The 27,993-nt window shown below is 38.3% G+C and overlaps 1 protein-coding gene across 2 annotated transcripts; it reads right to left on the bottom strand.

The window, feature by feature from the left end:
• Positions 1-92: 92 nt before the first annotated feature.
• On the bottom strand, positions 93-27,930 carry ext2 (exostosin glycosyltransferase 2). 2 transcript variants are annotated; one of them, XM_042510998.1, is made up of 15 exons: positions 27,798-27,930; positions 26,323-26,667; positions 25,980-26,203; positions 25,413-25,502; positions 24,191-24,307; positions 23,755-23,950; positions 21,739-21,878; positions 21,549-21,642; positions 14,371-14,502; positions 10,103-10,292; positions 4,985-5,151; positions 4,209-4,352; positions 3,601-3,729; positions 2,849-2,931; positions 93-1,558 (listed from the first exon to the last, which is right to left on the bottom strand). In XM_042510998.1, the coding sequence occupies exons 2-15, from the start codon at positions 26,635-26,637 to the stop codon at positions 1,420-1,422; spliced, it is 2,160 nt and encodes a 719-aa protein (XP_042366932.1). In that variant the 5' UTR covers positions 26,638-26,667; positions 27,798-27,930; the 3' UTR covers positions 93-1,419. The 2 variants fall into 2 exon arrangements, with proteins under 2 accessions (XP_042366932.1, XP_042366204.1); XM_042510270.1 differs by having other exon boundaries at positions 27,811-27,930.
• Positions 27,931-27,993: the final 63 nt, after the last annotated feature.

Raw genomic sequence — 27,993 nt, 5'->3', positions numbered from 1 at the left:
GAAAGACAGACATAAAAAAAGGAAGAAAAATGTCTTACTTCATCTTGTTTCCACCTCACTCACACAGACGGAGAAAAGAGCGCTGAGACGTATTAGTGTGGTCTTTACTCATTATGTATTACAAAGTCATATATACACTTAAATACATAAACAGTCAAAAAATTTAAAACAATTTCAATGACCTTATGGAAATAAAGTTAAAAAAAGGCAAATAAAACCATCACAAGGCATCTTACAGACTGCACCGCTCTCAATGTTACGTCCTAAATACTGGTGCTAGGACTAGTGATGAAAAGGACAGAAGTTCAAACATACAACAGATATACTGGAAAAATAAAAACAAAACATTGCATCTAGAGTTTTTACATATCTGTTTGTAGATTTAGGAATTGTCTATTATTCACTATACAGTTATAATTTTAAATGCATGGCAAACATAACTCCTCCTGTGCTTATTTGTGTTTGTTCACATAACTCATGAATGACTTAGTGGCTACTTCAATTACCACCACTGCTTTTCTCATATTTATATAAATATAAAAAAAGGTTTGCACAGGCAACGTAAAATAACTATTCAAGATGTTCCAGTAGCTCAGCATCAGTTTTTTTTTTTTTTAAATCAGCAGTTACTCGCTCTAAATGTTAGATTTATGGTATCAGCTTTGTCCAATCTGATTCAAACAGAACATATGTGAAACACTAACTGTACATCATCTGTAAGCCACCATGCTGTGTGTTATCACATTCAATTAACCATTGGATAAAACCTACATAAATGTGTCATAGAATCATTTCCTACAGATATATATATATGTATGTATATATTATGTAAGCTAAACATTTACTTTTTTATACACTGCGACTAAAAGAATCAAGTCCATGTCTGCGTTTGAAAGGAGGAAAAAAAAACCTAGCTGAAGGATCATAAATTATAACTATTATACAGCACTGCTGCAAAATACAAATATACATTGTATACGCTGATTCCAGAGCAGCTGGAGCCGAGTTTTTTCCAGCTCCAAATCAGTAACTGAGGGACCACAAGCCTCCAGTTGGTAAGCCTGTCCATCAAACATTAGACTCAAGGGGACCCTCAAACAGCCTTTCATGTAACATTAGTCTGTGCATTTATAATGGTAAATGTCTGACAATATCTCTCACTTTAAACAAAATAAACAAGTCGCTCTCATCACCATTCCTATATTCCTCTTTCATTCAAGATATTAACTCAATGTCCTGTATAATCCTGCTTTTGAAAATGAATCTAAAAATTAAAGTTAAAGTCACTTGAAATGAGAAGTGACAGGAGCATGAATCGCTTAAGTCTGATTATTGATGTCCTAATTAAAGGGACAATATTGGTGGCAAATGTTGAAGTGTTGAGGCTGTGACGGGGTCCAAACATCTGTTACAGGATGGTCAGAGGCTGCCGATGTTGGGGAAACTCTTGAGTTTCTCTGGGAAGTCGTCTTTGTAGAGCACCGGGTCTGCACGGTGTTCCACCACCTTCAGAGGCATTGTTCCAAAAACTGATGCAAACTTGTTGATGCACTCAGATCTATGAATGAAAACACACCAGATTTATGTTAAAAACGGGAATGTATGTATTTTTCGGATTAGTGGTGTTTGAAAATGATGTATATGAATGTAGTCTTTACCTTCTTTCTATCCCTCCTTCTTTCATTGTTTTTCTTTCTTTCCTCCCTTCCTTCTGTTTTTCTTTCTGTCTTTCCTTCCTTCCTTTGTTCTCTTTCCTTCAATCTTAAGGTCTTTTTTCTTTTCTTCTTCTTTCTTTCTGTCTTTCTTTTCTTCTCTCTCGATTCTTTTTCTTTCCTTTGGTTCTTTCCTTCCTTTGTTGTCTCCTTCCTTCTTTCATTTTTTCTTTCGTTGTTTCTTTCTTTCTTTTTTCTTTCTCATTTTTTTCCTTTACGTTTGTTCGGTGCCCATACAATAATAAAATCAAATACTTTTTAAAAATTATTATTACTTCTAAATTTTTCAAGTTATTGATCTCATGTGTTTATTTTTTTCACTGTTCCCAGAACAGCATCTCAAGCTTAAGTGGTAAGTGAAAGATTAAAAATAACATGAAACATTTTTTACTGCATTTTTCTGATAAATACACATTTTTATGTCACTGTGCAAAGGTTGTAGTGGGTTTTGCTACAACAAGACACTGTTGACGGTTGACACAGCTCTCTTAAAATGCACAGAAAATGTTACTGATAATAGAAAGTGAAAAGAAAACTGCGGAGAACTGCAGTGCTGCTGATCATGCACCTGAGTCAAAAAACAAACCTTTAAATTGCAGTAGAAGTGCGACAAATGGTATTTTTAAATACATTTTTTTAAAGATTTTTTGGGGGGGCTTTTATTGCCTGTATCTGACAGAGAGAGAGAGAGAGAGAGGAGGCGACATGCAGCAAAGAGCTGAGGTCGGAATCAAACCGCCGGCTGCTGCGGCGAGGACACTACCTCTGTACATGGTGCGCTGCTCGATCCACCAGGCGCTCCATTAGAAGTTTTTTAGTTTGATGATTTTTTACACCTAATTTAAAAGTGAATTTTTTAAAAATTCTTTTTTATATTCAAAAAGAAAACAAAGAAAGCTTATATAAATAAATAGCTACAAAAATATTCTACAACGACAAAGTCTGCACAATACCAAGCCAAAATCATGTGGCGGGTGTAAGCATGCATGCAAAAATGCAAAAGCAGAGTAACAAGAGATTTCCAATTAAAGTCTGTATACACACACACACACACACACACACACACACACACACAAAAAAAGACAAGAGACTACTGCACTCATTTTGTCCACAATTTTCAAAACAAAGTGCCGTACCTCTCTACCATGTGTGTCTGATCCAGGGACAGCCCGTCAATGGCAGTACACTCAGGGCACTTGAACTTCTTCCTGGGGGTCACCTGAACAGAAGCGAAAAAAAAAGAAACACAAATAATGACAATTCACATTAACTGTAGGTTAAATTTGAGAAGCACAGACAGATGCAATAAACTGTCCACTTAAAATGGTATAAGTCTGCACCATCATAAAAGAGCTTTTGTGAAGCACAGAGTGCAGAAAAAAAATCAGAGTTGGAGAGAGGTGATCTATGGCCTTTCTCTGTCTAACCTCCATCACATCTACACCCCCGACACATGCCTGCACCAAATGCTCTGAACCTGTGAATGTATGTGGGTGCAGAAAAAAGTAGGAGACACCAAGAAAAGGAAGAGGTTGGTTGGGATGGTGGGTGTTTTCTGAAGGAACCTGACGGAGATATTGTGGGAGGTGGAAGACTGCTGGTGCAGGCATAGAGAAGTGTGCAGCTTGTGATTTGATGGCAGGGTGTGCGTGAGCCCCAGTGAGCTTAGGAAAACATATTCAGAGGGAGGAGTGCCATTGAGTGACACCCAGATAAGGAAGGTTAAGGCTGGGCTTTAGCTCAGGCCCCTGCACCTGGGCACAGTCAGTGTGATGGAGAGGGGGAGAGGCGGTGAAGTCAAAGGGTGAGAGGTGATCAAACCCAGAGATGCTGGTCCACTCTTCAGTCTCCCCCTGCAAGCTTAGAGCACCCGGAGCTATGAACGTACCTTTATGGGGGCTTTGCCCGTGATGTTAGCCACCAGGAAGTTCATGGCAATGTCCTCACAGTTCATGTGAGCGTCCACCCAGTTCTTGATGTCTCCTGGCATCTTGTATGTGTACAAATAGTTGAAGTACTGGAATGGAAACAGATTCACAACAACCAGTGATTAAAAGGTCATACAGATATACTGCAGACTCATTATGTACAATAATACAGACGCTGTTTGACACAGTGACCCAAGAGTATGTAGGAGGAACCAATGCGCTAGAATCAGCTTTGAACTTAAGTGAGTGTGTGAGCTTTTAAGTAGAAGTGAGATAACCCCACTCTACCTATGACACTCTGCTCATCTATCACTGTAATCTTCTTGCATGAAATCTTACTCCTACAAAAAAAACAAAAAACAAAAAAAAAACAGATGTCTACAGGAAATTCTCAAATCCTTTCTGCAAACTTCATTCTTTATTTGATTTCCACATGTAATGGACCATTTCCTTTTCAAAATTGGTTCTGTGTGCATCATTACTAAGCAAAAGTCTACAGGGTACGTGTGTGAAAGAGGCAGAGCTCATGCAGCCAAAACCACTTAATATCGGGCTTTTCCCAGGTTACCTTGTGGTAGAAGGCGGCTCCAGTTAGAACCATGGAGACCTCATTGGTCCACTCCGACTCATACTTCCACTTCCCCATTTCATGGTCCCAGAGGTGCAGCCGGCCCGGGTAGCCCACCAGCCTGTCTGGGAACTCCCTCCATACCTGGGGAAGGACAGGAAACAGACTGTCAAACGAATTTTCAGATGAATTAAATTGATGGCTTACACTAAAAGATGAATGATTAAGGGATGTTTTAAAAGAGAGTTAAAGAATCAAAAACTTAGTCTTAAATTTCAAGATATGTGAACATTTTTGTCTGAGCCAAAAATAAAAACTGAGAGTCAACTTGAAATATTTTTTGATAGAAGCAGCTTTATAATTGGCTGAATATCTCAAGCTTGACACCAGCAGCCAGTCTGATCATCTGGTCAGACAGACAGCTCCTCTGTCCCGCCTGTAATTCCATGTAATTATCCTTAAACTGAGCACAATTTTATCAAATGGCATTTAAATGGATTCAGGTGAGTGTGCCGGCCTAAGTGGGGCCCAGCAGGTATGTGTGCATGGAAAGCATCAGCTCCAGACCTGTCATCATTCCTCACACATCAAACACATCCAGCAGGCAGTCAAATCCCCAACCAGTGGAGAATGAGACTGTAATCTCCCTGAATGACTTTAAACTCTGGGATCAACTTGAAATGGTTCCCTGCAATACATGCCGTCAGAGGGAAGACGGGAAAGTATGGTCAAGGTTATTATTTTTTATTTTTTTTGAATGGGGGCCTTTTTCTCACCTCGTAGCCAAACTGCAGCTCATCAGATGTCAGCATAATGATGTCATCATCGATCGCTAGCACAGCTTCTGTCTCAATCTCGTCGTAGGGGAAGAAACGGTTACTCAGCTTGTTTTCTTTGGTTCGCACGACTTTAAGAGGAACACCGATCTTTGGCCAAAGAGACTCTGCCGGGAGGAAACAACACACTTTTAGCAACCACATTCCTAGTTTAATAAAAATACATACAGAGCTGAAACAACTCAGTGGAATAATAGGTTGACAGAAAATTAAATTAAATTTAATTAAATTCGATGAATAAATTAAAGGTTCAGAGGATTTTCATGAAAAATTGGCAAAGTTGGAGGTTCAAGCCCTTTAAAATGAGATTTGTTGACAATATTTTTTTTATGACTGTAAGTTGACTAAGTTTCAATATTGTGGATTGTTGGCCAGACAAAATAAGTTAACTGAAGACGTCAGTTTGAGCTCTGGGCAACTGTGATGGGCATTAATCAATTAATGGAGAAAATAATATGCAAATATTGAAAGTAAATGTTAGTTGTAGCCTTACATAAATACATACCTACAGTATGTGACACTTAAATACCTTTTTCAAACATTCTTCTGTGGCTTAATGTAACTAAATACATTTACTGAAGTACTGTACTTAAGTGTAAATTTGAGATACTTTATTTTAACTTGAGTATATTCTTTTCATGCCTTTTGAAACCTCTACTCCTCTACATAAGATTTTTTGTATAAAACATAAGAGTTTGTAAACTAAACTGTTTTGTTATAAATTAAAACTACCCAACAGTTAATGCAAATTATTAAATTAATTCGCAACTATTTTTGATAATCAGTCAATTTATATTGTTTTGTTGTTGTTTTTTTTTTTTTAAGATTTGCCTGCATTATTTATTTTTAATATTTTAGTATATATTCCAGATTAGTAAATCAGGTAATAGTAATAGTAATTTTTCCACAAGTAACATTTTCAATGTGGGACTTTTATTTGTAACATACTAGTTTCACCGTGAGGTATTAGTACTTTACAGGAACTGCATACTTCCTCCACCACTGCATTTTGAGGGGTTGTACAAAATTATAAATATGGCCACTGTCAGTGTCTAAAGCTGGGTGAGGAATTATAATGTCATCTACCACTGACAGAGATATTTGAAGTCTGTCCTGCCAGTGGAAAACAGTGCTCTGGGAATTTAACTTCACTCACTGACTCGTATCACTACGTCAACCTCAAGCACGTGCAAAACTAACCACACTACGATTCTTCATGAGGCAGATCTACAAAGTGTTTTTTCAGGGCAGCTTTTCAAAGATCTTGGGCAGTGTCCATGGCACGGACTATGGCACAGACAGATCACACAGAATGTGTCCCCTCATTAATGGGGTAACTGGTGCCTGGCAGCCTATAAGACAAGCTCCAGGACCTCCTAACCACGTCTGAGGTCTCCTGTCAGAAGCTATTGTCAGGAAAACTGCTATGTTAAACGGCCAGAGTTTCTGCTTTTATTCTGTCCGTGTTGCTGTCATCCCTTCATTTATTTCCAAGGTTGGAGAGAGACAGTAGGAGTGAGGGAATTATAGACCATTATCTGAATTTTAAAGCTTCACCCCAACCTTCATATGGATCAAAATGCAGATACTGTTGATTTTTTTGAGACTTCCTTAATTGTATTCCAGAACTAACAAAACAGAAGTCTATGCTGCGGAAAATAAACCGTGACTTTTATTTATTCTGCATTTATTGTTGCTGTGCGGCAGTTAATCTCAGTTTCAGAAGCTGAGGAGTCTCAGTAGACAGCAAAGTTGTTTATGGATGTTGTCATTTTCAGCTGTAAGTGTAACATTTAAAGATAAATAGTTAAAACAAGGTGGTCTGACCTATCTGACATTTCTGCTCTGCTTATTTTATGGACGTTGTTGCTTTACTGGCATCTTTGAAAAACCAACCAACCAAAAAAAAAAAAAAAAAACAACCAACAAACCTACTGGTACAAAAGCTAAGCAATATAACATTATTGCTGTGGACTGGGGTTGCAGCATAATGGATTTGGCCACCTAAAAAACACAATATCAGTGTAAGTGTATGCTGTTTTTTATATTTCCACCCCTTTACCTTACACATAGCCAATTGAGGCAGCGGTAGACCAGCAACTCTCTTGTTCTGTGAGGCAAAATTACTGTTTCTGTCACTGGAGTCCAGTGGCTTTGAGAAAACAACTCCAGTTCAGCGTAAGAAAGGGCTGTCTACAGCATGTTAAAACAGTGAAAATATTCTAAATATAGTGCTGACTTAAACTGATACTGATTTTTTTACGTGGGCAAAAACGAACCAATTGAGGCAGCATTTGCTCAGCGCCATGTCACTTTATATCAAGGGTGATGCGGGGGTTTTCTACACAGAAGTTTTTGAAAGCCGACATTGTGATTTGGTCCATAGATGCTAGAGATCATTCATAAAAACAGCCAGAAACATTGGAAACATGTCAAAACAATTTGATAAACATGTCATTTAAGTCTGATACAAAACAAAACACGATCTTCAGATTCACAAACAGAAAGGCAATAAAGCTAGATTCTTTTTTTAAAAAAACAAACTAACAAAAACAAAACAAAATATTTATTTGCTTGGTCACAATTTTACTATAAAAACAGAAGAGGAAGCAAAAATAGGAGCTTGTAAACACATCAGATCAAGGCTCAGTGCAAATGGGGAAATCTGCCTTCATATTGGACTGAGCCCCATGAGTCTGACCCGTCAATGGCCCCTTGTTAATTCTAATGGGTCACAAAGCTCCAGCCAGGCGCCGCTGATGCCTCTAATGAAAAGGCAACTCACAGCCACGAGGGAGCACTTCAAAGTCGTCTCATTACTTCATTACATTAGCCAACTCTTACAGCAGCAGGACCGATTTAATTCCTGGTCCAGAACAGTCTTCATCTGAGTTATGCAGTCAGTGGGGCAAAGCACGAGTCACTGTTGTATACTTAATTGCCCTATTAAGGCAAATAATTACAGTGCAAGGTGCAATAAATAACAAATAATAAGAGCATACTTTGACACATCAATGATGGAATACATCTGACGATCAACAGTAATGAAAGACCTCAAATGAGTCTGTAAGGACCAAAGACGAGACATGTCAATTTTCTGTCTAGGGCTAGTTATTTGTTGTTTAAAACAGAAATTTAACAAAATATGTACATTTAATCAGTATCAAATTAATCCATTTTTGTTTCGTATTTATTTGAGTTGATACATTGATGTATCAACATTAAACTATTATAAATTATGGAAGTTTCTGAGCTCTAAAGTGTGAAAACGTTATTTGGGACAAGATTCCCAAGCAAAAGTCTCATGAGAGAACGATGCAAAAAACGTACAAAAATATTGCAAAGATTTTCATTAACACCTTTGGCATAGTTGTTTAAGTGTTTTCAACAAAATATAGAAGCATTTCATGATACTGTTTTTAAAATTATGATAATATAGGATGTAATTTTGTTCCAAAACATGGGGCTCATCAGATGTCATTAAAGTTAAAAGCCATTTTAGATCACATCGCATACTGATAGACATTTGACAATCTGTGACAACCCTGAAGAACCGCTGATACATGATGCAATGTTAACAGATCACTCCAAACTATCAGTATAGTATTAGTGACCTTAATGCTCTCAGGTAGCATGTGTGTTTGTCATTCAGTATAACACATAAAAAGTGTTTTTACTATATATCTTTGAAGCTGTTTTTTTCATTGTGTATGTAAAGTGAGATTGATCATTGAATCAATGAGAATGATTTAGAGATCAAGGTCATTATTTCACATAGGTGGTCAGGTAATTGCCTTCTAAGTGTGTTTAACTAAAAAAAATCCATCATTCACTATAACAAAAAATGACGTTAAACCCCAGAGTTCTCCGTTATGTGCTTTTGATCATTCAATGAACGTTCAAGCGATTAGCTCATTTTTACTTTTGTAAAATAGACAAAATTGACATTAAATTATTTAATTAACATTCTATTTGCTCATTTAAAACATGTTTGTATTCATAGATGCTTTTGTCAATTAGAGAATGTCACAGAGCAAAGGTAAACTCACTATTCAGTTGCCAAGGAGAAGTTGAATAGTTTCATGCAACAGCAGCAAAGTAAAAAAATAATAATTGCAGCAATCTAATTAAAATAAAAAGCCTTGATCATATTCAAAACCGTTATCACATTAATTATCACACTAATACTATGTAATAAAAAAACCCATCATAATATAATTAAAGAGCAACATTGTTCAAATGATCTAATTTCTGTGTCTTAGCTATTTAAGCACACGGGAAATGTGGCAGGATCAAAAGTGTTTCAAAAGTTCTGTTCAAATGCATCGTAAAAGTCATTTGCTGTAATTTGTGTGTGATTTGCTACATTTGAATTTGTATGCATGTTTGATTTTTGTCATTCAGAATAAGAGAATCAGTCTTACAGATTATTTGCAATTTATATACACTATAATATATAATGTCAGATTTTCACTTAGTATTATGAACATTAACAAATATGAGACTGTGAAGACAATTATCAGGCATTTTTAGTCCTACAAATACATTTTTAATTCCTGTTTGTGTTTCTTTAAGTCTAACTTTGTATATCTAACTAGTTTAAATAACTGAAAGTTTACAATGAATGACATTTTGATGGGGAAAAAATTCTCCAAAATGTATATTTAAAAAAAGTAATTATCTGCATTATTCATAGGAAAACCCTTAAATTTGCAAAGTCAACACTTAAAAATTATCTAAATTAGCTTTTAGAGATTACTTTTTGGCATCTTGCCTTTATTTGACGGTGAAAGCTGACGAGAGACAGAGAAGGCGGGGGAGAGAGAGGGGATAACAAAGGGCGCGGGCTGGAATCAAACTCGGGCAACTGTGATAAGGACTGAGCCTTGGTGGAATACGCTCTATCAGGTGAGCTACTGGGGGGCCCTTGAATCTGATTAAATGAAAGGTTTTTATTTTTTTTACATTTTCTAAAACCTTACCCTTTGACCACTATACAAAAACTTCTTTTGGAAAGCTTCATAAACCTTATTTTTGAAGAGAATCGTTCACACTCACCCTCAGGCGGACTCTTGTTCTGGTTATTCCACACCACCAGCAGCTTAGCCAGGCTTGGCACCTTGGAGATTTCAGTGATGACCCGGAAGAGACTCTCAACACGATCGTAGGTCAGCACCACTGCCGTGAACCCAGGTGCTCTTGGTGGGATGAGTGGCAAGAACAGAGGGCTGTTCACACTGGACCACTTCTACACAAGACAGGAAACAGAGACGAAAAAACTGTATGTTTAGGCCACAAAACTCTTATTATTATCATATATCATTCATTCCTTTATATTTCCATGAAAAGCTACTGTAGAACTAGCCATATGTCTTCTGTGTTAACTCGCCTGTCATGTTTTCCATGATTTAATGCACTATAATAGTGCTTCACTGGACAGTGAGGTCACCTGCAGTGATTTCCAGATTATGGTTTTTATTATGGAGCAAGAATCATCCAATAATGTCTCTCGGGGTCTAAAACGGCACAGCGTGAGTGCCAAAAGCTTCCAGTTAGAATGCCAAGTTAACCCCACGGAAGCAGCAGTTACAGGAAGAAAAGAAAGACCGGAAAGGAGTTTGCAAACAAAACAGGTTGGCAAACGTGAATTTACTGCATCTTGTGATGTTATTATGGTGGGTTTTCTGGGATACAGGACAAATAGAGTGAGACAGAGACGAGGAGGGCGGGGGGGTTGGCTTTTCTTTCATTGCTCCCCTTTAAAATGGTTTGTAAACCCTGGGAGCCGCACTTCCTCCAGCTTAGATCAAGTGGCGCTGATAAATGAAGGAAGCCACAGGAGAGTTTTCTGATCATATTTGTGTAGTGAATGCTAAACTTTAAGGTTACAGAGGCTCCAAAGCAGAGACAACTAGTGTTTGTCTCTGTGCAAACAAAGTTTTTGTTTACAAAAGTTGTTTTCTTGAGTGAAATACAAAGGCAAACCATATATTTTATTTACAAGCATGTGCCACACTAACACTTGCAAATATAGCAGCATCAGGATTCACTCTTGATAAACTTCATCAAAGGCTTCAAAAAAAAAAAGAAAGCCAAAGCCAAAGAGAGCGCATCTAACACAGTAAATCTGTGGGCTCCTTGAAGTGCATATAAACCCTGTTTCTCTTCTGGGCCCAGGTGGCCACACACTGATTATGTGAATCCTTCCACAGCATCAACACAAGTCTGTCAACAGAGACACAGCCGCTGCGTTTTACACAACATCAGTCACTCCTCCACCAATAAAAATTCACTTTACTGGCAAGTGGAAACTTCCTTGTGGTCATTCTCACATTGTCAAACAAGCGGAGGGGGTATATAATTAAACTATCACATACGTATATGCAGCGCAGATGCATTTAAACCAAATAAAAGAGGAAGAGACCACTTAAGTCATTTGTTCAACAAAATAAATTAGATGAAAAGAAAGCCGTGACTCGTTTTGTCACCAACAGATGTGCGTCCTTATACTTTATATATTACGTTAAAGAAAGAAAAAATAATTTTATTTATCTATTTGAACAACTTGAGTGTCTTCAATATAGATTAAAAGCAAGATAAAATCAAGAACCACCTTTCAGAATGTCTCCCACTGATTTTTTATTTACATTCTTCATCCTTTAACTACACATAAAGTAATTACTAATGTCCATAGATGCAGAGGAGGGCCGCAAAATTAATTGAATATTTATCGCCATAGGATTTTTGCTTTCCTACAGTTAAATAAAATCATCTACTGCAGTATTAATGTGTGAAATGTATTCTCTGCACATTAACACTGTTTTCATTTGGGTGCATTCTGTGATGGTATATTTATTTTTAGTATTATATTTTGGTCAACGTGGAAGTAAAAGCAGTGCTCAGTTAATTTAAATAACAATGTGAAATAAATATATTTTGTCTCTAAAATCAATGAATCATTTTGATATCAATGTTGATCAATATAATTGTGATTATAGTTTTGGCCAAAATCGTTCAGCCCTAATGCACAGTGGCGATGTATTAAATCTAACATTTAATTTATTCCTGAATGATGCAAACAAAAAGTTGCAACACAAAGCATAGTACAATTTATTAATATTAGGACATTGGTGTGTTTTTTATTATTATCATTTTGGCTCTTCTTCAGCCAACTGGATTTCATAAGAAAAGATTCTGAGGATTAAGTGCTGACTCTTAGTTTTAAGGGTATTTGAGATAATCCCATCCATAATGAGTGAACAGTGTAGGACCTGTAGGCCTTTTTTGCTCTTGTTAATACCTTCAAATTTTACAATTTTTAGACATTTATACTTTAACTTATTCACTATTGATTATGCACATGTTTTAAGAGTTATCCGTGTGTTACATCTGCTTTCTGAATGGAACGGCTTTGAATATTTTAGGAATGTAATCTGATTCTGCATCCATCAATCTGGGCTTCTCTGTCAGCTAAATGCAAACGTAGAGAATCAAGACTTCAGGTATGTCATCTGTTGTTTACTTACAGTATGTTTGTGTGTGTGTTTTTAAATGTGGAGACTTCACAAGGGCAGGAGGAAGAAAGAGTGAGACAAAGGGATGAAAGGGTGTGCGGAGATGGAAAATTGAGAAAAAAAGGGGAGAAAGATAGTCAAAGAGGGATAAACAGGAGACAAGATGGGAGAAGATGCCAATCACTACATTTTTTTTTTTTAAACTCTGAGATGCTTCAATTCTTGAAATGTAGAAACCTTACAGCTATGCCCACCACCTACCACTCCAAAACAAAAAGCAGCTTGTCCCTTATTCTGAACCCCCCTCTAAAGGCACCAGCAATCCTGGGAAATGTGCTTTCAATTACCAGCCTAAAGACGACAGGAGGAGAGGGGGAAAAATGTCTGCCTGATTTATTTACTGCTCTGTGCAAGTTCTTCTCACCATCCATTCACTGAATCCATCGAGAAAACACTTCATCTCCCATCTCAGGCAGGAATGGCCAAAGGTCTGTACCCTGACACAATTAACCTCCACTGGGTCTGGACAAACCTTAAGACCTGAAGTGATGCTGATAGATTGGACTGGGGGCTGAACGCTCTGACAAAACATTTTGACATAAGTGGGCAATGTCAAGTGTAACTGCTGACTAACAAGCTACCTGCTCTGAGGAAAACAGGCCCCCATGGTAAAGCATGGGCAGCTGGGTCTATTAGTGCTAACTGACTGTTCAGATTTGAGCAGAACTGAGATGACAAACATCAGAAAGGTGCTGCTTATTAACACCAACGCAACCCGATTGTGACTGCCACCTCTCTAATCTTAGCACTTCGGTGGATCTACATATACTCGGGATACTTGTAAATATCTGACAGATGCAAAGACACTATTATGCATCCACACGCCAGCTCACATGCGCACGCCTTCACCCCACAGGCAGAGGATGGAAGAGACTCTAGATCAGACTGGGCTGATTAACAACTCCTGAGAGATGGTCGCTCAGCCAAGCTGTCTGCAGCCACAAACTCCCACAACCACAGAGATGCTTAACACACACACACACACACACACACACACACACACACCATTCTTCACATCCAGCGTACTCTCTACAAACACAATGACTCAGACATGCAGGAACTTATTTTTCACCACAACGGAGGCATCCTAGTACAGAACTGCTGACACAAACAAGCTGCCTCGGAGCTTGCTGGGTGTACACCAAACTGTGAAGCACAGCATGTGTGGTGCTTCAAAAAGTCTGAAGGCATCTACAGTCACTCTGCCACAGAAGCATTGATTTACAAGACACAGGAGAGAGGGGAAGCTTATGTGGCACTGTGAGCGTCTGTATGGTCAAAGCTTTATCCTAGACCGGCTTCAATCAAATGTCTGCAATCAAAAGACTTCTAGGAATACAAATAAGGAGCTCAGCACAGTACAGAATCACACACTGTATAAGTCAGGGATGCACCAATTGTGAAATTCTAAGCTGATACCGATGTTTAAAATAACAATTTAGGCAACAGCCGATACTGATGTTTTGTTGTTGTTTATTTTGTTTTTGTTGTGATTTATTCCCCTTTTTGTGTCAGGGAAATAAAGAAATATTCATTGTGGAAAAATAACTGAATGATTTTGAAAGCAATTTAGTCCTTCATTGCACTACCTTTGAATGAGCACAAATTGAATCATGCACATTTATTAAACATCCTTTAATATGACCTTAAATAACTGCTTCAAAAGCCTTTTTTTACTTAACATATCACACCTGCCTCTTAATATCTATTTTATGTTACTGTGATAATGTCAATAAATACACAGTTACATACCACCACAGGGGGATTGTTCCACTGCTCGTAAGTCCGTGCAGCATATGGGTAGATGCGGTCGTTGATGATCTGGAGCGTTGTCAAGCCAATAGCCTTCATGGAGCTGAAGTAGGCTTCCCAGAACCAACGTGCCTATGGATCAATAACATTGACATGATGTTTATTAATGAAAACAATAAATGGGCAAAAAATAGCAAACATGTAACATGCTTAGAGTATCAATATTGCACTATACCTGTAATAAATGTATATCAACCAAACATGCTATGTCTATTCAACTGTTATATTCAGTTTATAGCATTTTGAAGAGGTTTATGGTGTTGAATTTCAAAAGCGCAGTCTGAAAAGTCAACATTTAAAATGTTGAAAAATGGCTAACTTAGGGTTTGGGGGTCAGGGCCAGGGTTAGGAATTCACCGTTGTAAATACTTGCATTGATTAATGACAAAAACAAACATACCCGTATGTAATAAAAATTAAAAAAAAAAAAAAAAAGAATAATTCTGTCATTATCAAAACATGTCACATACATACATAATGGAAACAAAACAAAAAAAACCAACAGAATAATTTGCATAGACTACAATAATTGACCTTAGCTTGAAAAGGATAGCATCTGATGAAACGTTTGGCACATTGTCATTGCTTATAATGTTTTTGTATTTTTATTCACATGCATTTCACAGCAGTGTGAAGTCATAGCTGTAAAATTCAGACTCTCCCCCTGGTCCTCGTCTTAAAAGACAATTTTGCAGCCCTCTCCAGGCTCTTCAACAACTCTTCTTCTGAAGCTCTCCACAATCTCTTTTGACTGTGCCTGTTTTGCTTCAACAGATCTCTGATGTGAAAAGCAGACTTTAATGATAACTGAACTCTTAAACCCATATCTTAATGTTATCACATTTCCTGCTGGAATACCAGACTGCAACTGCCCTCATTCGCAGTTCACTTTGCTAATGTTTTCTGCCAAGAGAGTAAAGATGAAAAAGAATATTTGTATATTGAATCTTTTTATTCAAAAATAAGTGTTACTGTTGGGATGCAAAGAAGGATACATTTAAAGAGATTCTGTAGGGTTCATGAACTCTTTTTTTCATACCATGAAACATGAAAGCTACAATGAAATGATCCATCCAAAGTAGTGCTACTGACCATGACATATGCGTCTGGCCTCCTTGCCTCCTGCTGACTCCTATTCTAGTTAGAAACTTCAAGGAACAGTTCAGAGGCAGGAGAACTCTATAAGAGTTAATGATGCTTCAAACAACACTGTCTCCTGCCAGAAGGCACCATGTTGTACATTGTCACACCCGACCAGCTCCTCAGTGACCCGCAGTTCTGCTATAGAGGATGTGAGTATTTGTGCGTAAAGCAATGAGCTATATTTCTTTCTCCTCCTCATGCCATGTGTGTATTACTGACTTATGTTTGCCCTAAACAAAGACAATCTTTATTGGCACGTGAATGTGTGACCATTGCCACGTATAAGTATAAGTACTGGAGAAGAACAACAACAGAAAAACAGCATTTATTTTTATAGAGGGGGTGAGGAGAATCCAAAAAGACTTTCTAATCTCAGGGGGGAATCCCAACGGCCCATAAATCAGCCAGTGATGAAAGTTTCTTTTCCGAACGGGGGGGAGGCAGAAAGCAAACTGTGCTGGCCCAAAGGCCCATACCATCACCCTCTACTCTCCCAGCGCCTGCAGGAATTTTTATGAGCACAGAACAAGAGACAGCATTTCAAGAGAGGAAGAGAAACCCTTTACCCCATCTTCCATTTGCAGCGTCTAGCCTATAGTCTACACTTTGTTCCTTTTTGCTCTATTGACTAAAGATATATAGCAGCAAATAGAGCAACTCAATCCATAAACTCTATCATTTCACTAATAAAAAGCAAATTGTTTGTTATGCAAATTGTAGCTATAAACCTGCTGAAAATATTGGGAAATAATGCGAACAATCTCAGCAGAGTCAGGTCCAAAATATATTCCTCTGTACGTCAAACTTTACAGTCACCCGATGTAACGCTTGGTTAAAAGCGAATTATCCTCTCGTTTCCTTTTAGTTTAGAAAGTTCCCCAGCAGCTCCCACTCCTTTGTTGTTTGAAATCATTAAAATAAAATGTCAAAGACAGTTTATATTACAGTAGTCTGCATCACTTTGTTCAACTCAGAGGAAGTTGTCAAGTGCCTGACAGATTATTCAACCTATAGAGCAGAATTGGAAGCCAGTGAGCTGTGGACAGAACCAGGCAATCATTAGCGTTTTTTAACATAATCAAAAACAGCAGTGAAACCAAGTCCTTTTCAATCATGTGAGCTGCTCACTGGGAATATTGTTTTGCTCAAGATTTATTAGCACTTAACTTTTAACTGTGATCAAAACATTTCTACACACACACATACATGACCTGTCAATAATAACCTGGTCTCCCATGTGTAAATCAGTCCTTATTAGAATTGCTAAAATTAAACAAACTTTGAGTCTACAGGATTACGATTTAAAGCCGCTGCAGCAGGCTTCATCTGTGTACAGTCTTGGTGCTCGTTAGTCTCATGGTTTCCGTGATTACAGACAGTGACACTGGTTTGTGTGGCTCTAACCATTCTGCAGTGCAACACAGAGGCCCACCAGAGGACTGTTTAATTCAGGATATTATATTTAACCTGCAGCAATCATGCTCTAAAAACTCCTGCATTTATAAAGGTGGGCGATATGGAATAATACATTATTTATTAGCCATATTTTTAGGCTATATTGGGATACAAAAAGAAATCCCGTAAAACTACTGTAGAATACTTCAAATTCTACACTACTAGATAAATTAAAGTTACAATAAAGTTAAAAAGTAGCTACTGTTGTAAACTTAAAGCAGCGCTAGAATACCTTTAAGTAAACCACTGTTACTACAAAGTTAAATAAAGTGATGTCATAATGAAATAAATCAAAGCTGAACCACTTGTGTTTTTATCTGAAGCGCACAGCTCGTCTCAGGCTGGAAGTTCGCCGTTAATCGTGAGGATTTATTCACCATGAGCGGCAAGCAACTAACAGCTCCCCAGTTCATATATTAATATTTGCAACCCACACTGCTTTTCCATGGTTACAAAATGCAACTAAATAGACGTGGTCTGGGGCCCGGACGATAAAAAAAACACACACCTCGCCTGCTCACACTTTGCCCAGGAGAGAGTGAGCTGGATGTGTAAGGGATTGCGTGTGACGAATTATGTTTGCGGGCCATTTTTTCTTTTTGTGTCTGTGAAAGGGAGAGAGCCATAGGCAAGAGATCGAGAGAACCCAACTGCCAAAAAAAAAAAAGTTATGTCTGTGGATTAAAAAAAAAAGACATGACTATTTCAAAGGTCGCAAAAATGATTTGTATATAGCCAACGTGGAACAAACCATGACACATCAAGACTTCATATAATCAATATATGGCCCACCCGTAAGTGACTGTAAGGAAAGAAAGGAGGAATCTGTCAGAGGCCCTCATCTGATAGTTCAAGGATATCAAATATACAACTCTCGATTGGAAAGATAAAGAAGCCGTTATTACATTTCTGACTGACCAAAAAGCCACTGACACCTGTAGTCATCCCAGCTGACTGGTTAGTTCTGTCTAAGGGGATGCATGTAAAAAATGAATGGACTGAGGAAAAGCAGACGCCATATAAAGGAGAGGAGACCAACTTGACATATTCTATAAATCATCTCCAGCCAGTGTGCTGTTCTGGATAGTGGAGTGCTAGGACGTTACAAAAAGGCAGGGAGGACAGTTGGATCAGTTGTCTGAAAGAAAAGCTGGTTGTTCGATTGAAGCTCAAGGCAGTAGTGAAGGAAAGCATGAGGAGTAAGTTTGAATTCCCTCTCCAGCAATAACTCGCTCCTCCCGTCTCACATATTCCGATTTAATAAAAGAATAAAAGAATTTATTTGGCTCTGTTAATCTAACAGACATCTGTGGAGTATGCGTCCTATTTTGAGGGTATGACCTAAACACAGCTCGTGGAATTTAGTCCACAAACACTGACTCACTTGAGCACTGTTAACATCTCATAGCTGTTTAATATGTGGCCTTTTAAAATGTGACCGAAATGGATGCCATTACATCATCTCAAATTTGAAAATGAGATCTGCTGTCTGAGCAGAGTCTGCTGGCTACTGATGGAAGCTCAACAGTAGTCCATCAAAATTTGACCAGATCTCTATTAAGACATGCTCGTTAAAAGTGGAGTTTGCAATTCTAATCCAATACATTTGGCAAATTCAGAGAATATCTCCTCACAGTCCGTTAGTCATCCATTCTGTGCACGCAATGAAAAAAAAGCACAGCTGAACACAGCTTTGGTTCTGTAAATGTAAAATTAAGAGCCACACAACACTATCCCAGCTACTCTCCCTCTTCAACATCCTGGTCCATGAGAAGCATAGCTAAATCATGATGAAAATGAAACGTAAATGACAATGGAGATTTTACCAGAGCTTTTGAAGGAGACCTGATGGGGGGGGGGGGGGGGGTGTATTTGTTTGGGTGTTGAGCTCAAATATCGGTAGGGTTTACCTTTGAGTTAACCCAATTATTTGTCAGTGCAGAATGAACCAATCAAGAAGATGATACTTTGCTATTGTCAATAAACAATCAAACGAAAAACAATAAAATGTGAAATAAAAGTCACTTTTCCTGCCAGAAAGGCCACTGATAGATAACAATGAATACTAATTTGAGGAGAGCATTTGTTTCCCACTAAAAGCAGTTCCTCTCCAATCAAATTTTATAGCATGTTAACATACCCTAGGGTATGATTTATATCTTGGTTAGCATGGCTTTCTCACATAAAAAGTTTTGGGGGTTTTTTTAAATATTGAAAAATTTTGAATCTGGGCTTTACCTTACCCACCACCACTGCCTGCACTAGGTTGACTGGTGAAAGAGAAATGTGTTTCAAAATGACTAGAATTAATGTTGGATAGAAAATACTGGAGAGATTCAGACATATATGTTCTAGTCTCAGTCAGACCAAAATCAGCAAACAGCAAACATATCTGACATAGGGGAAAGGTAAATATAGTTAGCAACATTTACAGTATTACTTTATGTTGTTTGTTAGATTGTTAGCTTTAACCTGGCATTCACTGACATAACATTCGTGGTTGTGAAAAATAAAATATTATCAGCTACAATGCTACATTGTGTTCACATTGGTCTGATTTACATCCAAAAACTGCACACTCAAAAATGTCAAAAATTTTCACTATCGGAGGTATTGGGTTTCTGTGCTGGTATTTGCATGTTAGAAAACGATTTGCTTTTGTATTAGTTATGTACCTGATCTAGCTCGCCTGGACTAAATCTCAGATTTTAGGGTAGTGCACAGACAACAGCCCCTTCAGCAGAGAAAAGTAAAAACATATACTGTAGTGACACACTTTGCACAGATACAAGTCAGTATAGTCAAAGTCAGACATTTAAGGGGACATAAAAACACATTCTTGAGTGGAGAGGATCTTTAGGTTTATCACTTTTGGTCAATCAACCTTTCAGTGTCCCTTCAAAACCCCACTATTATCTTTGGTGCAGTTGTTTTGTTGTTATCCCAGGTTGCTGTCCGGCCTCCGACAGTTATAAAAATAAATATAATTTCTGTTGACAATACCTTGAACAACATTAGAGAGGTGAAACATAAGTTGTCCATCATATGTTATTTCTTTTGAGGTAAGTTTGCATTGTGTATTTCTATTATTACATTTGTAAGCACAGGTCAGTCCACATGGGAACACTGAACACTTTGAAAGAGAAGGCTGCTGAGCCCTCTGCTGGCAAAACTAATGAAATGCATCAACTCAACTTCATAAAAAAAGAAAAGGAATTGATGGTTGAGATTTTTAGAATATTTGCTTTAAGAAATCAGGCTCTCAGCACGAATGAAAATGTTTCTCATAAAAGAGGAAAAATTAAATTACTCCATCTTTAGGCCAGGGAATGTGGAGAGCACTCACAGATAAGGATACCAGACATGAGTGGACCCTTATAACACTACATATTATCTAGTTGAAATGGACTGTAGTAATGTCCCAAATGTTCCATTTATTTCAAATTTTTATTCAGTATTGCATTTCAGTCCCTGCAGTTAGCACTGGTTTCTTAAGGTTGAGACCGGCTTCAATATGAAGTATTAAACAAAGCTAGATATGTGGGATGCCGACAGCTTGCTTTTTCGACATTTTAAATTCTGTATTTTCCTAGAAAACAGTGCTTAAAGAACATTTTGATCACCATTATGTTCCCAAAATCTTCAACCAATGTTTGTTTTTGGTAAAAAATAAATTAATTAAAAAAAAAAAAAAAACGTGTTTTTTCAGCACTGTGTTGACAGAAAATAACATGCCTTGTGGGATTTTATAATGTGACTTATAATTAACAGCGTGCCTTTTACCAAATTCATAGTACAATTGCCTCAGTGGAGAAATGCCTCAGACGTGTATCAACCAATTCAATCCATCTGTACACCGTCAAAGCAGACTGAGGAGTACTGTGACCAACGGATAACAATATTAGATCCACACTACCAAGTTAGCCGTGAGCTATACGCACCAGGATAAACCCCAACCCCCATCTCAGGAGCAAGTCATGTTTTTGAGCTTGTCTGGTGTAATCCAACTCCAAGCCCGTTTCTGAGCCCTCAGCCTAAAATGTCTGTTTGGCCAGTATAATTAGTAAATGGACTAAAGTTGATACAAGGGAACGAGGAGCAGCTGAACTGGCTGCACTTCTCTCGAAGCTGCTTTCACTTTTGTTTATTGTGGCTCAACACAGATATCAAATGGAAAGAGAGAGTGAGCCGTCTTCAGTTTGTTTCACTCAAGCTAAAATCAACATAGTTGAGTCCTCTGAAAGCTTTTTGAGCAATGGAGAAAATTCAAAGTTAGAAAAAGTAAAGGTGGTGTCCAAATTTCTGTCTTTCACACATCACATAAAATTTGTTTCAGCTTCCATAAACTTGTTGGCTGGCTACGGAAAAGGCACATCTCACACATGACATGTGCCCTAACCCCACTGACAGCACCTCTGACCACCGTGTCAATCTAACCTCTCAAACTGCAACTAAATGTAAGGCACTTTAAATAAGTTTTGCTGAGACATGTTTGTTCTTCAGTACATTATGAGCGTTACCTGTCTCTGCATCTCTTCAACCTGTCTGTGGGGAATACTCTTTAGGATGGTGTACATCTCTGACAGCTTCTCCTCTGGAATAACCACCGATGCTCTGTGCAGAATCAGAAACATCACATTAAAAAACCAAAAAATGGCAGACTCTCGAACCAATTATTTGTTTTTCAGCTGATTGGTGACTTAAGCTCACCTTTTCCAGTCAAGTACTTCAGAGAACGGCAGAATGTAGGAGTCAGCGAGGATGACCGGGACACAGCCGGCCTGCAGCACGTCACTGAGGGCAGCCTGACCCAAACGGGCCCCCCGCAAAACCACACAGAATGAAGACTCCTGTAGAGACACATTGGGAAAAATTGTCAGTGGGACATAAATGTGGGGGGAAAAAAAACAATGCAGGATAGTATCTTGATATTTTGTGTGGCAATATTGTATCAATGCAGGGATGCCAAGTACTGATCTTTTTTTCATATAAATTAATTTTGCAAATACAAATTAAACTTTTGATAGCCTACTAAAGTAAGAAAATCCATTGCTTTTTCAGTCCACTAGAAAAAATGAAGTGAGATGAACAGATTGAAAACTTTATCTTATTAGAACAAACAGACAACAACTTTTTCCTCCAGGACATAATTTGCAGATGAAAAAAGGTAAGAAATCACAATGTATCGCAATACTTGGCACATCACAAAACATTTAATATTTGAATTATATTAAATTGAAACTTGCCTATCTTGAAAATATTGTATCGTGGGGCCTCTAGTAATTCAAACCCCTTAATGGGACAAACTAATTATCACTAAAATCTATTGACCCATTTCTACTGCTACACATTTCTTTTTGAACAAAGCATATTTCAGGACCTTTAACTGCATTTTGACCAAAGTCACCTAGCTTCAGTGTTCCTGTGAGTGAGTGGACTGCTTAAAGGGACATTTTGCCAATTTTCGACCAGCTTTGTGTAAATGAACTGTGTTAAACTTTCCTCCATCTGGCTGGTGCCTAGATATCCTTTCTCTACCCACAGCGAAACTCCTCCAAATCACATAACCAACAACAGCGTGGACAAACAATATACAGCTGATCAAAAATTACCTGTCCCTCTCTCTTTCCCTCAAACTCGGACTGAAATCCAATCAAACAGTAAAACTAGGCAGTGCTGACTGAATATAGATCAAGATAATGTTACCGCACTGCTTATTTCTCTCCTAAAATATTTCCAGAAACATATTTTAATGCTGTGTTTAGTTGTAGTACAAGAGTTTGTGAACCGGAAGTGGACGTCATGCCACTTCCTACACAAAATGGAGGCCAAATAAGCAGAGCTCAAGCGGTAAAACTACGCAGCGCTGATCAAATACTTATCAAGATTCTGTTACCTCAAAATGTTTTCAGAAACATCTGTTTAAGCTTACAGTTTAACTGTAACCTGCGGCCATTATTTCACATGGACCAGTCCACATTATGTCATCCACCAGCGGGAGCGTCTGGTAAGGCGCGATGCATTGTGGTAGTTGTAGGTTCTCCACCTCTTGAGCAGAAGTGTCATTTTTCTCAGTTGTCTCTGGTCATGTAGCACCAATTTAGAAAGTATTTGCATCTTTCTATTGCAGAGATGGCCTAGTTTCATGTGAGGATTGTCTTCACATCGGTGAAATACTTCTTTAAACATGTGTCCAGCTCTCATTCTGCCTCTAACAAGTGCTGGTTGTTGGTGGTATCAATATTGTGGCAGCATCTCTGCTTGGTTTCTCTGATTATGCTGTGTTTTTTTTCATTTCAGGGCAGCAGAACTGATTGAGTGCAATCAGTGGCATGGGACAGATGCTACAAGCAGTCAGTCTGTCCTCGCAGACCTCCTCACCACACCGTGTTTAGTGTTGTCTGTTTCATTTGTTCTTACAACCCTACAGCACATCTCCACTCATCCACTCCCTATACTACTGACTCTATAGAATTTTTCCTACCAATTTGTGCATTTTTTGTACTTATTTTGATTATTTTCACATAATAAATCACTTAATTATTAATTTATTAAATATTTGTTAAATTAGCTGTGTGTCTCCCTCTTTTTGTCCAGCCTAAGAGGCGGGTTTTGACAATATTAGAACATTTTGTTGCCAAAATCAGGAAAGTAGTGCATTTAAAAGCAATAGTGCATCTTGATACTCTCTGAAATAAACACTTTAAGTGCAGTTGTGCTTCTCACCTGCAGGATCTGTGGGTAGTCATAAACCTGCCCCTTGTAGCAGCGTTTTCGTGCAGAGGCGGCACCTTGCGAGAGGTTGCTACACTTATCCAGGAGGAGCAGTGCTTCTCCATTTTCTTCCTTCAGGCGCTCCAGTTCGGCACGATACTCTCGGTGGATGGCAGTTTGAGAAGACAAAATAAAGTATCTCCGTGGCCTGGGGGTGGGGGTGGAGACAGGAAATATGCAACTGGTTGTACTTCGTAGTGTTGAATACAAATAACTTCAGAAGCATGACTAGACTGGAAGTCCACTGTAGCAATCATACATCATTATGTTCCCTTGGAGAACTTTCTGTAGCGAAGTTGTTGATGGATGAATTGGGTAAAGTGACAGTAATTTGGTGACACTGTGACACTCACATAAGAAGAGGACTTAATGTGTAAGATGTGCTCACCCAGGTTGTCTCTCAGGCAGGTCAACATCGGCAGAAAGGGGACTGTAAACTGGGATGCTGACATCGTAACCTTGCCTGTAGGTCCATGTGGAGAAACCGCCTCCAGCCAGCAGCGCTCTGAAACAAATGGACCTGGACTGTAACAATGCTTCAACACTCTGGGGAATTCAGCAGAGCTACAGGAACATCATTTTAAAATTAGCTTCCAATGAGAACTTTTGCTACCAACAATGCTGCTGTGAGACATGAAGGGACATCAAACAAGGCTTAGTGCCCTAGTTAATAGATCCCATGTAGTCCACTACGTGATGAAAAGTATTTCATACTCTGCTCTATTCAAGGCAAGGTGAATATAAAGTGGAAACACACCGTCAGTCACACACACCTGGTTCTGATGAAGATCCATGCCAAATGGACTCCATCTGGATGAGCCCAGGAAATTCCTTACAGCTACAAGATAGTGTTCATTGTCTCAAGGCTACGTTCATAAACCCAACCTCTTCCATCCTCAGCCATCACTCTAGCCTACAGGACATCTTGAGACACATGGGCCCTTCACTGACTGGTAAATACAACCAGATTTGAAACTTCTCTTCAAGGCCTCTTGAAAATATTATCTCCTAATTGCTTGTAAATATATCTTTCACCTTCCTCAAATGATCATTCTTAACACCTCAGGTACAACTGCAGTATTTCATAATCCATTGTAACATGAAAATAAACTATCTCAGTGACAATATATGTAAACAACAAATTATTATTATTTTGAATCTGTACCTAGCTCATAGAAATCCCCCACCCGTTTTTTTAAATCGAATTTTTTGTTGGGTTTTTTTTTGGTTATTTTTGGGCTTTTTGCCTTTATTCGATAGGACAGATGTAAGTGTGAAAGGGGGAGAGAGGGGATGACATGCAACAAAGGGCCGGGGTTTGAATCAAACCCATGGCTGCTGAGGCAAGGAAACAGCCTTTGTACATGGGGTGCCCACTTTACCAACTGAGCAACTGGGCACCCATAAAATTTGTATTTTTATATACATTTTTTAAGCTTTTGATGTCAAGGTTGATGACACTACATTGATTAATGAAATTCAAGCACTGAGCCTATCCTTTGATCTAAATTTGAGGATTTTTGTTCTTCGTATTCCCATTAATTGCCATGCAGATTATAATGAACCTGTTCTTAAACATTAAGATGGTTTTTAGGATGTGCAATAGATACCTGTCTCTGGGAACGTCCAAGGCAGTATTGTAGTCTGGAGGGCCTCCAGGTAACATGTTGAAAAGTAGGTGATTCATCCCTTTGTCCCATCTACCAAATCATACAAAAGATTAGTGCTTAAATGAAAAGTTAATTGACAAATTATTTTAAAAGAAAATCAATGAATGATAAGAGTTATTAGCAAAGAGTCACTTTAATCAAATGTGAAAAAACATCCTTTTCTCCATTTCAAATGACAGTTAATTAAATTTTTTATTTAATGTTGGCCAGAAAAGAGAAATTTTGAGACATCACATTGGGCTCTTGTGACATCGCTATCTTATGTGGACCCTGGTCATTATGATATTTTAGAATGTAAATGATCAATATATTATTTGGTTTTAAAAAAATAATTGCTGGTTATAACACTACATTTAGGATGTAACAATGATAACAACACAGATATGAGAGTAATTTGAGAAAGAGTTTCATAATGACTAGAGAGCAACTCAAAGTGACAAAAGCTGCAAAGTTAGAATTGATTAAAGCCATTTATTTTCCAAGACTGATTCTGGTGTAAGTGTTTACCTGGGTAGCATTGCCAGAGCCTGGGCAGTCTCTCTAATGCGCAGAGAGTTCTGGTTCAGCACATCAATAGATGGGATAAAAAGACACGCCCTGGTGACGTCGTCAGTGTAAAAGTCACTGTCAGAAATAGCACTCAGCAGGTCATTGTATTCTCGAGACAATCCAGTGCTGCTGATGGGAACCCCCAGTTCATCCACAAACTTCTGCAGAGGGTAGATGTAAACCTACAAAAGCAACCATTTCAACAACTGGTCAAAACTTCAACAAGGAAAACTGCAAAATGTTGAAAGGACAGTCTCTGTGTATACTCAGTGAGATTAGGGGTTGTTTGAGTGACAGTTACCTTGATTCTGTTTTTAGGATTGTAGCCACATCTGTACACGTCAAAACAGGTGTGCATGCGACAGCTGAGGTCACCCCTCTCTGGAATGGGGCTGGAGACAGGCAGGCGCACCAGAGGTGCATCGTGAACACTGCGTTTATCAAGAGTCCAGTCAGCTGCGGACTCAATGGAGTGGGGCCAGAACTGAAACATCCCGGTGGCGATGAGGCCAAGCAGCACCACAGAGAAGAGGGTGATGTAGTATATGCGGTGCTTGGTTTTCATTCTTGGGATAAGAGCAGGGCCCCGCGAGCTGTATTTCCCAGAGGCATACATGGCTGACACCTCTGTCTCTCCAACCAGCCACTGTAAGGACAGGTTTCTGATTACTGACAGCTACGGGTACTACACACAATAATGTACGATGTATTCCTGAGAATGGTAAATACAGTCACTCACAGGTCCCCTAAAATCTTAGTATTTTTTAAATGTTAAAAGTGCAGTTCATATGACACCCATCGACAATAATCAGACGTTAATATGGCTGATTTAAGTGCCTTTGCTGTAAGACCATTATCAGAACCGGAAATACTTTCTTTATCCCTGTGGGGTTTTTTTTGTCCCTTACAAGCACACAGAAGTAGAAATAAAATATGAAGCAATTAAAAATCTAAAATAGAAATATCTGCAAAATGCCACATTGTTAACACTAATATGTAAAATATTTAAAAATATAATCATGTCTGGTGTCCTGAGTATGACAAGTGTGTAACAAATACTAAACGTTGTGCCTTAAGTGACATTACAATGTGTAAAAGTAATGAGAAAAGATAAAAAATAATAGAAAAAGAAATATTAAATATGTGTATTATTTGACAATGAACAATAAAAACACATAAGTAGAAATAATAAGGAGAATATGTACAACATATATAATACGTTAAATATATATACATTCAAGAATGGGAAGAATATAAATACTGCAGAGTACTGCTTTAGAAAAAATGTGGCACCAAATATGTATATTCACACTATGAAGTGCAATCTACCATAGTAAAGTATAGGATAGTATAGTAGTTTTTTCTATTTATCAGTTTCAATATACAAATATCACCCATCTACAGTACTCAGCTGTTAACATGATCCTGATTTCAAAGCTAAGCTGTCGACGGCTTGTCTGGTCGAGTGTAACATGTACGTACCTGCCAATGACACCAAGCCAAAAATAATGACAAAAACGCGAAGGTAAAACACTTACAAACTGATAAGCTGTCTTAGTTGAGAATTTCCGAGCGTAACTACCAAAGCAACAGCAATGTCAGTGGCTTTTATTAACCAACAGACCGAGGCTTTCTTGGCTAACGCAGCCGTTAGTTAAACCAGCTGTGTAAACATTCGTGCTAAGCATGCTAAGTTAGCTCACTAACGTCGACTGCCACTATGAAACGCGACAAAAGCTTTTTTTTATAATGATACTTCTCAAAAGTTATACGTACATGTTTTACCTACCGTGACGTTAAAAAGAACCGGGTGCCGTAATTTGGTCTTAATTCATGGCAGCTGTTAGAAAGCGGGCTAGGTGTTGATGCTAAACTAGCATCAAGCTAAAGTTACAGGAAGTAGGAACTCATTCTTCTTCGCTTGTGACTCAGGAGGTAGATACTTTGCTTCCCTCTGGTGGAAGTTGGGGGA

Source organism: Plectropomus leopardus, chromosome 1 (assembly GCF_008729295.1).
Source record: "Plectropomus leopardus isolate mb chromosome 1, YSFRI_Pleo_2.0, whole genome shotgun sequence".
Taxonomy (NCBI): domain Eukaryota; kingdom Metazoa; phylum Chordata; class Actinopteri; order Perciformes; family Serranidae; genus Plectropomus; species Plectropomus leopardus.
This window is presented reverse-complemented; position numbering and strand designations above follow the sequence as displayed.

What these genes read in the sequence shown, in the direction of transcription:
- ext2 (XM_042510998.1), bottom strand. Translation starts at nt 26,637, where the DNA reads ATGTATGCCTCTGGGAAATACAGCTCGCGGGGCCCTGCTCTTATCCCA. An exon ending in ATCCTAAAAACAGAATCAAG is followed by an intron (nt 26,204 to 26,322) that starts GTAACTGTCACT and finishes TTGCTTTTGTAG; the next exon opens with GTTTACATCTACCCTCTGCA. An exon ending in TTGAAGAGATGCAGAGACAG is followed by an intron (nt 14,503 to 21,548) that starts GTAACGCTCATA and finishes ATTGATCCATAG; the next exon opens with GCACGTTGGTTCTGGGAAGC.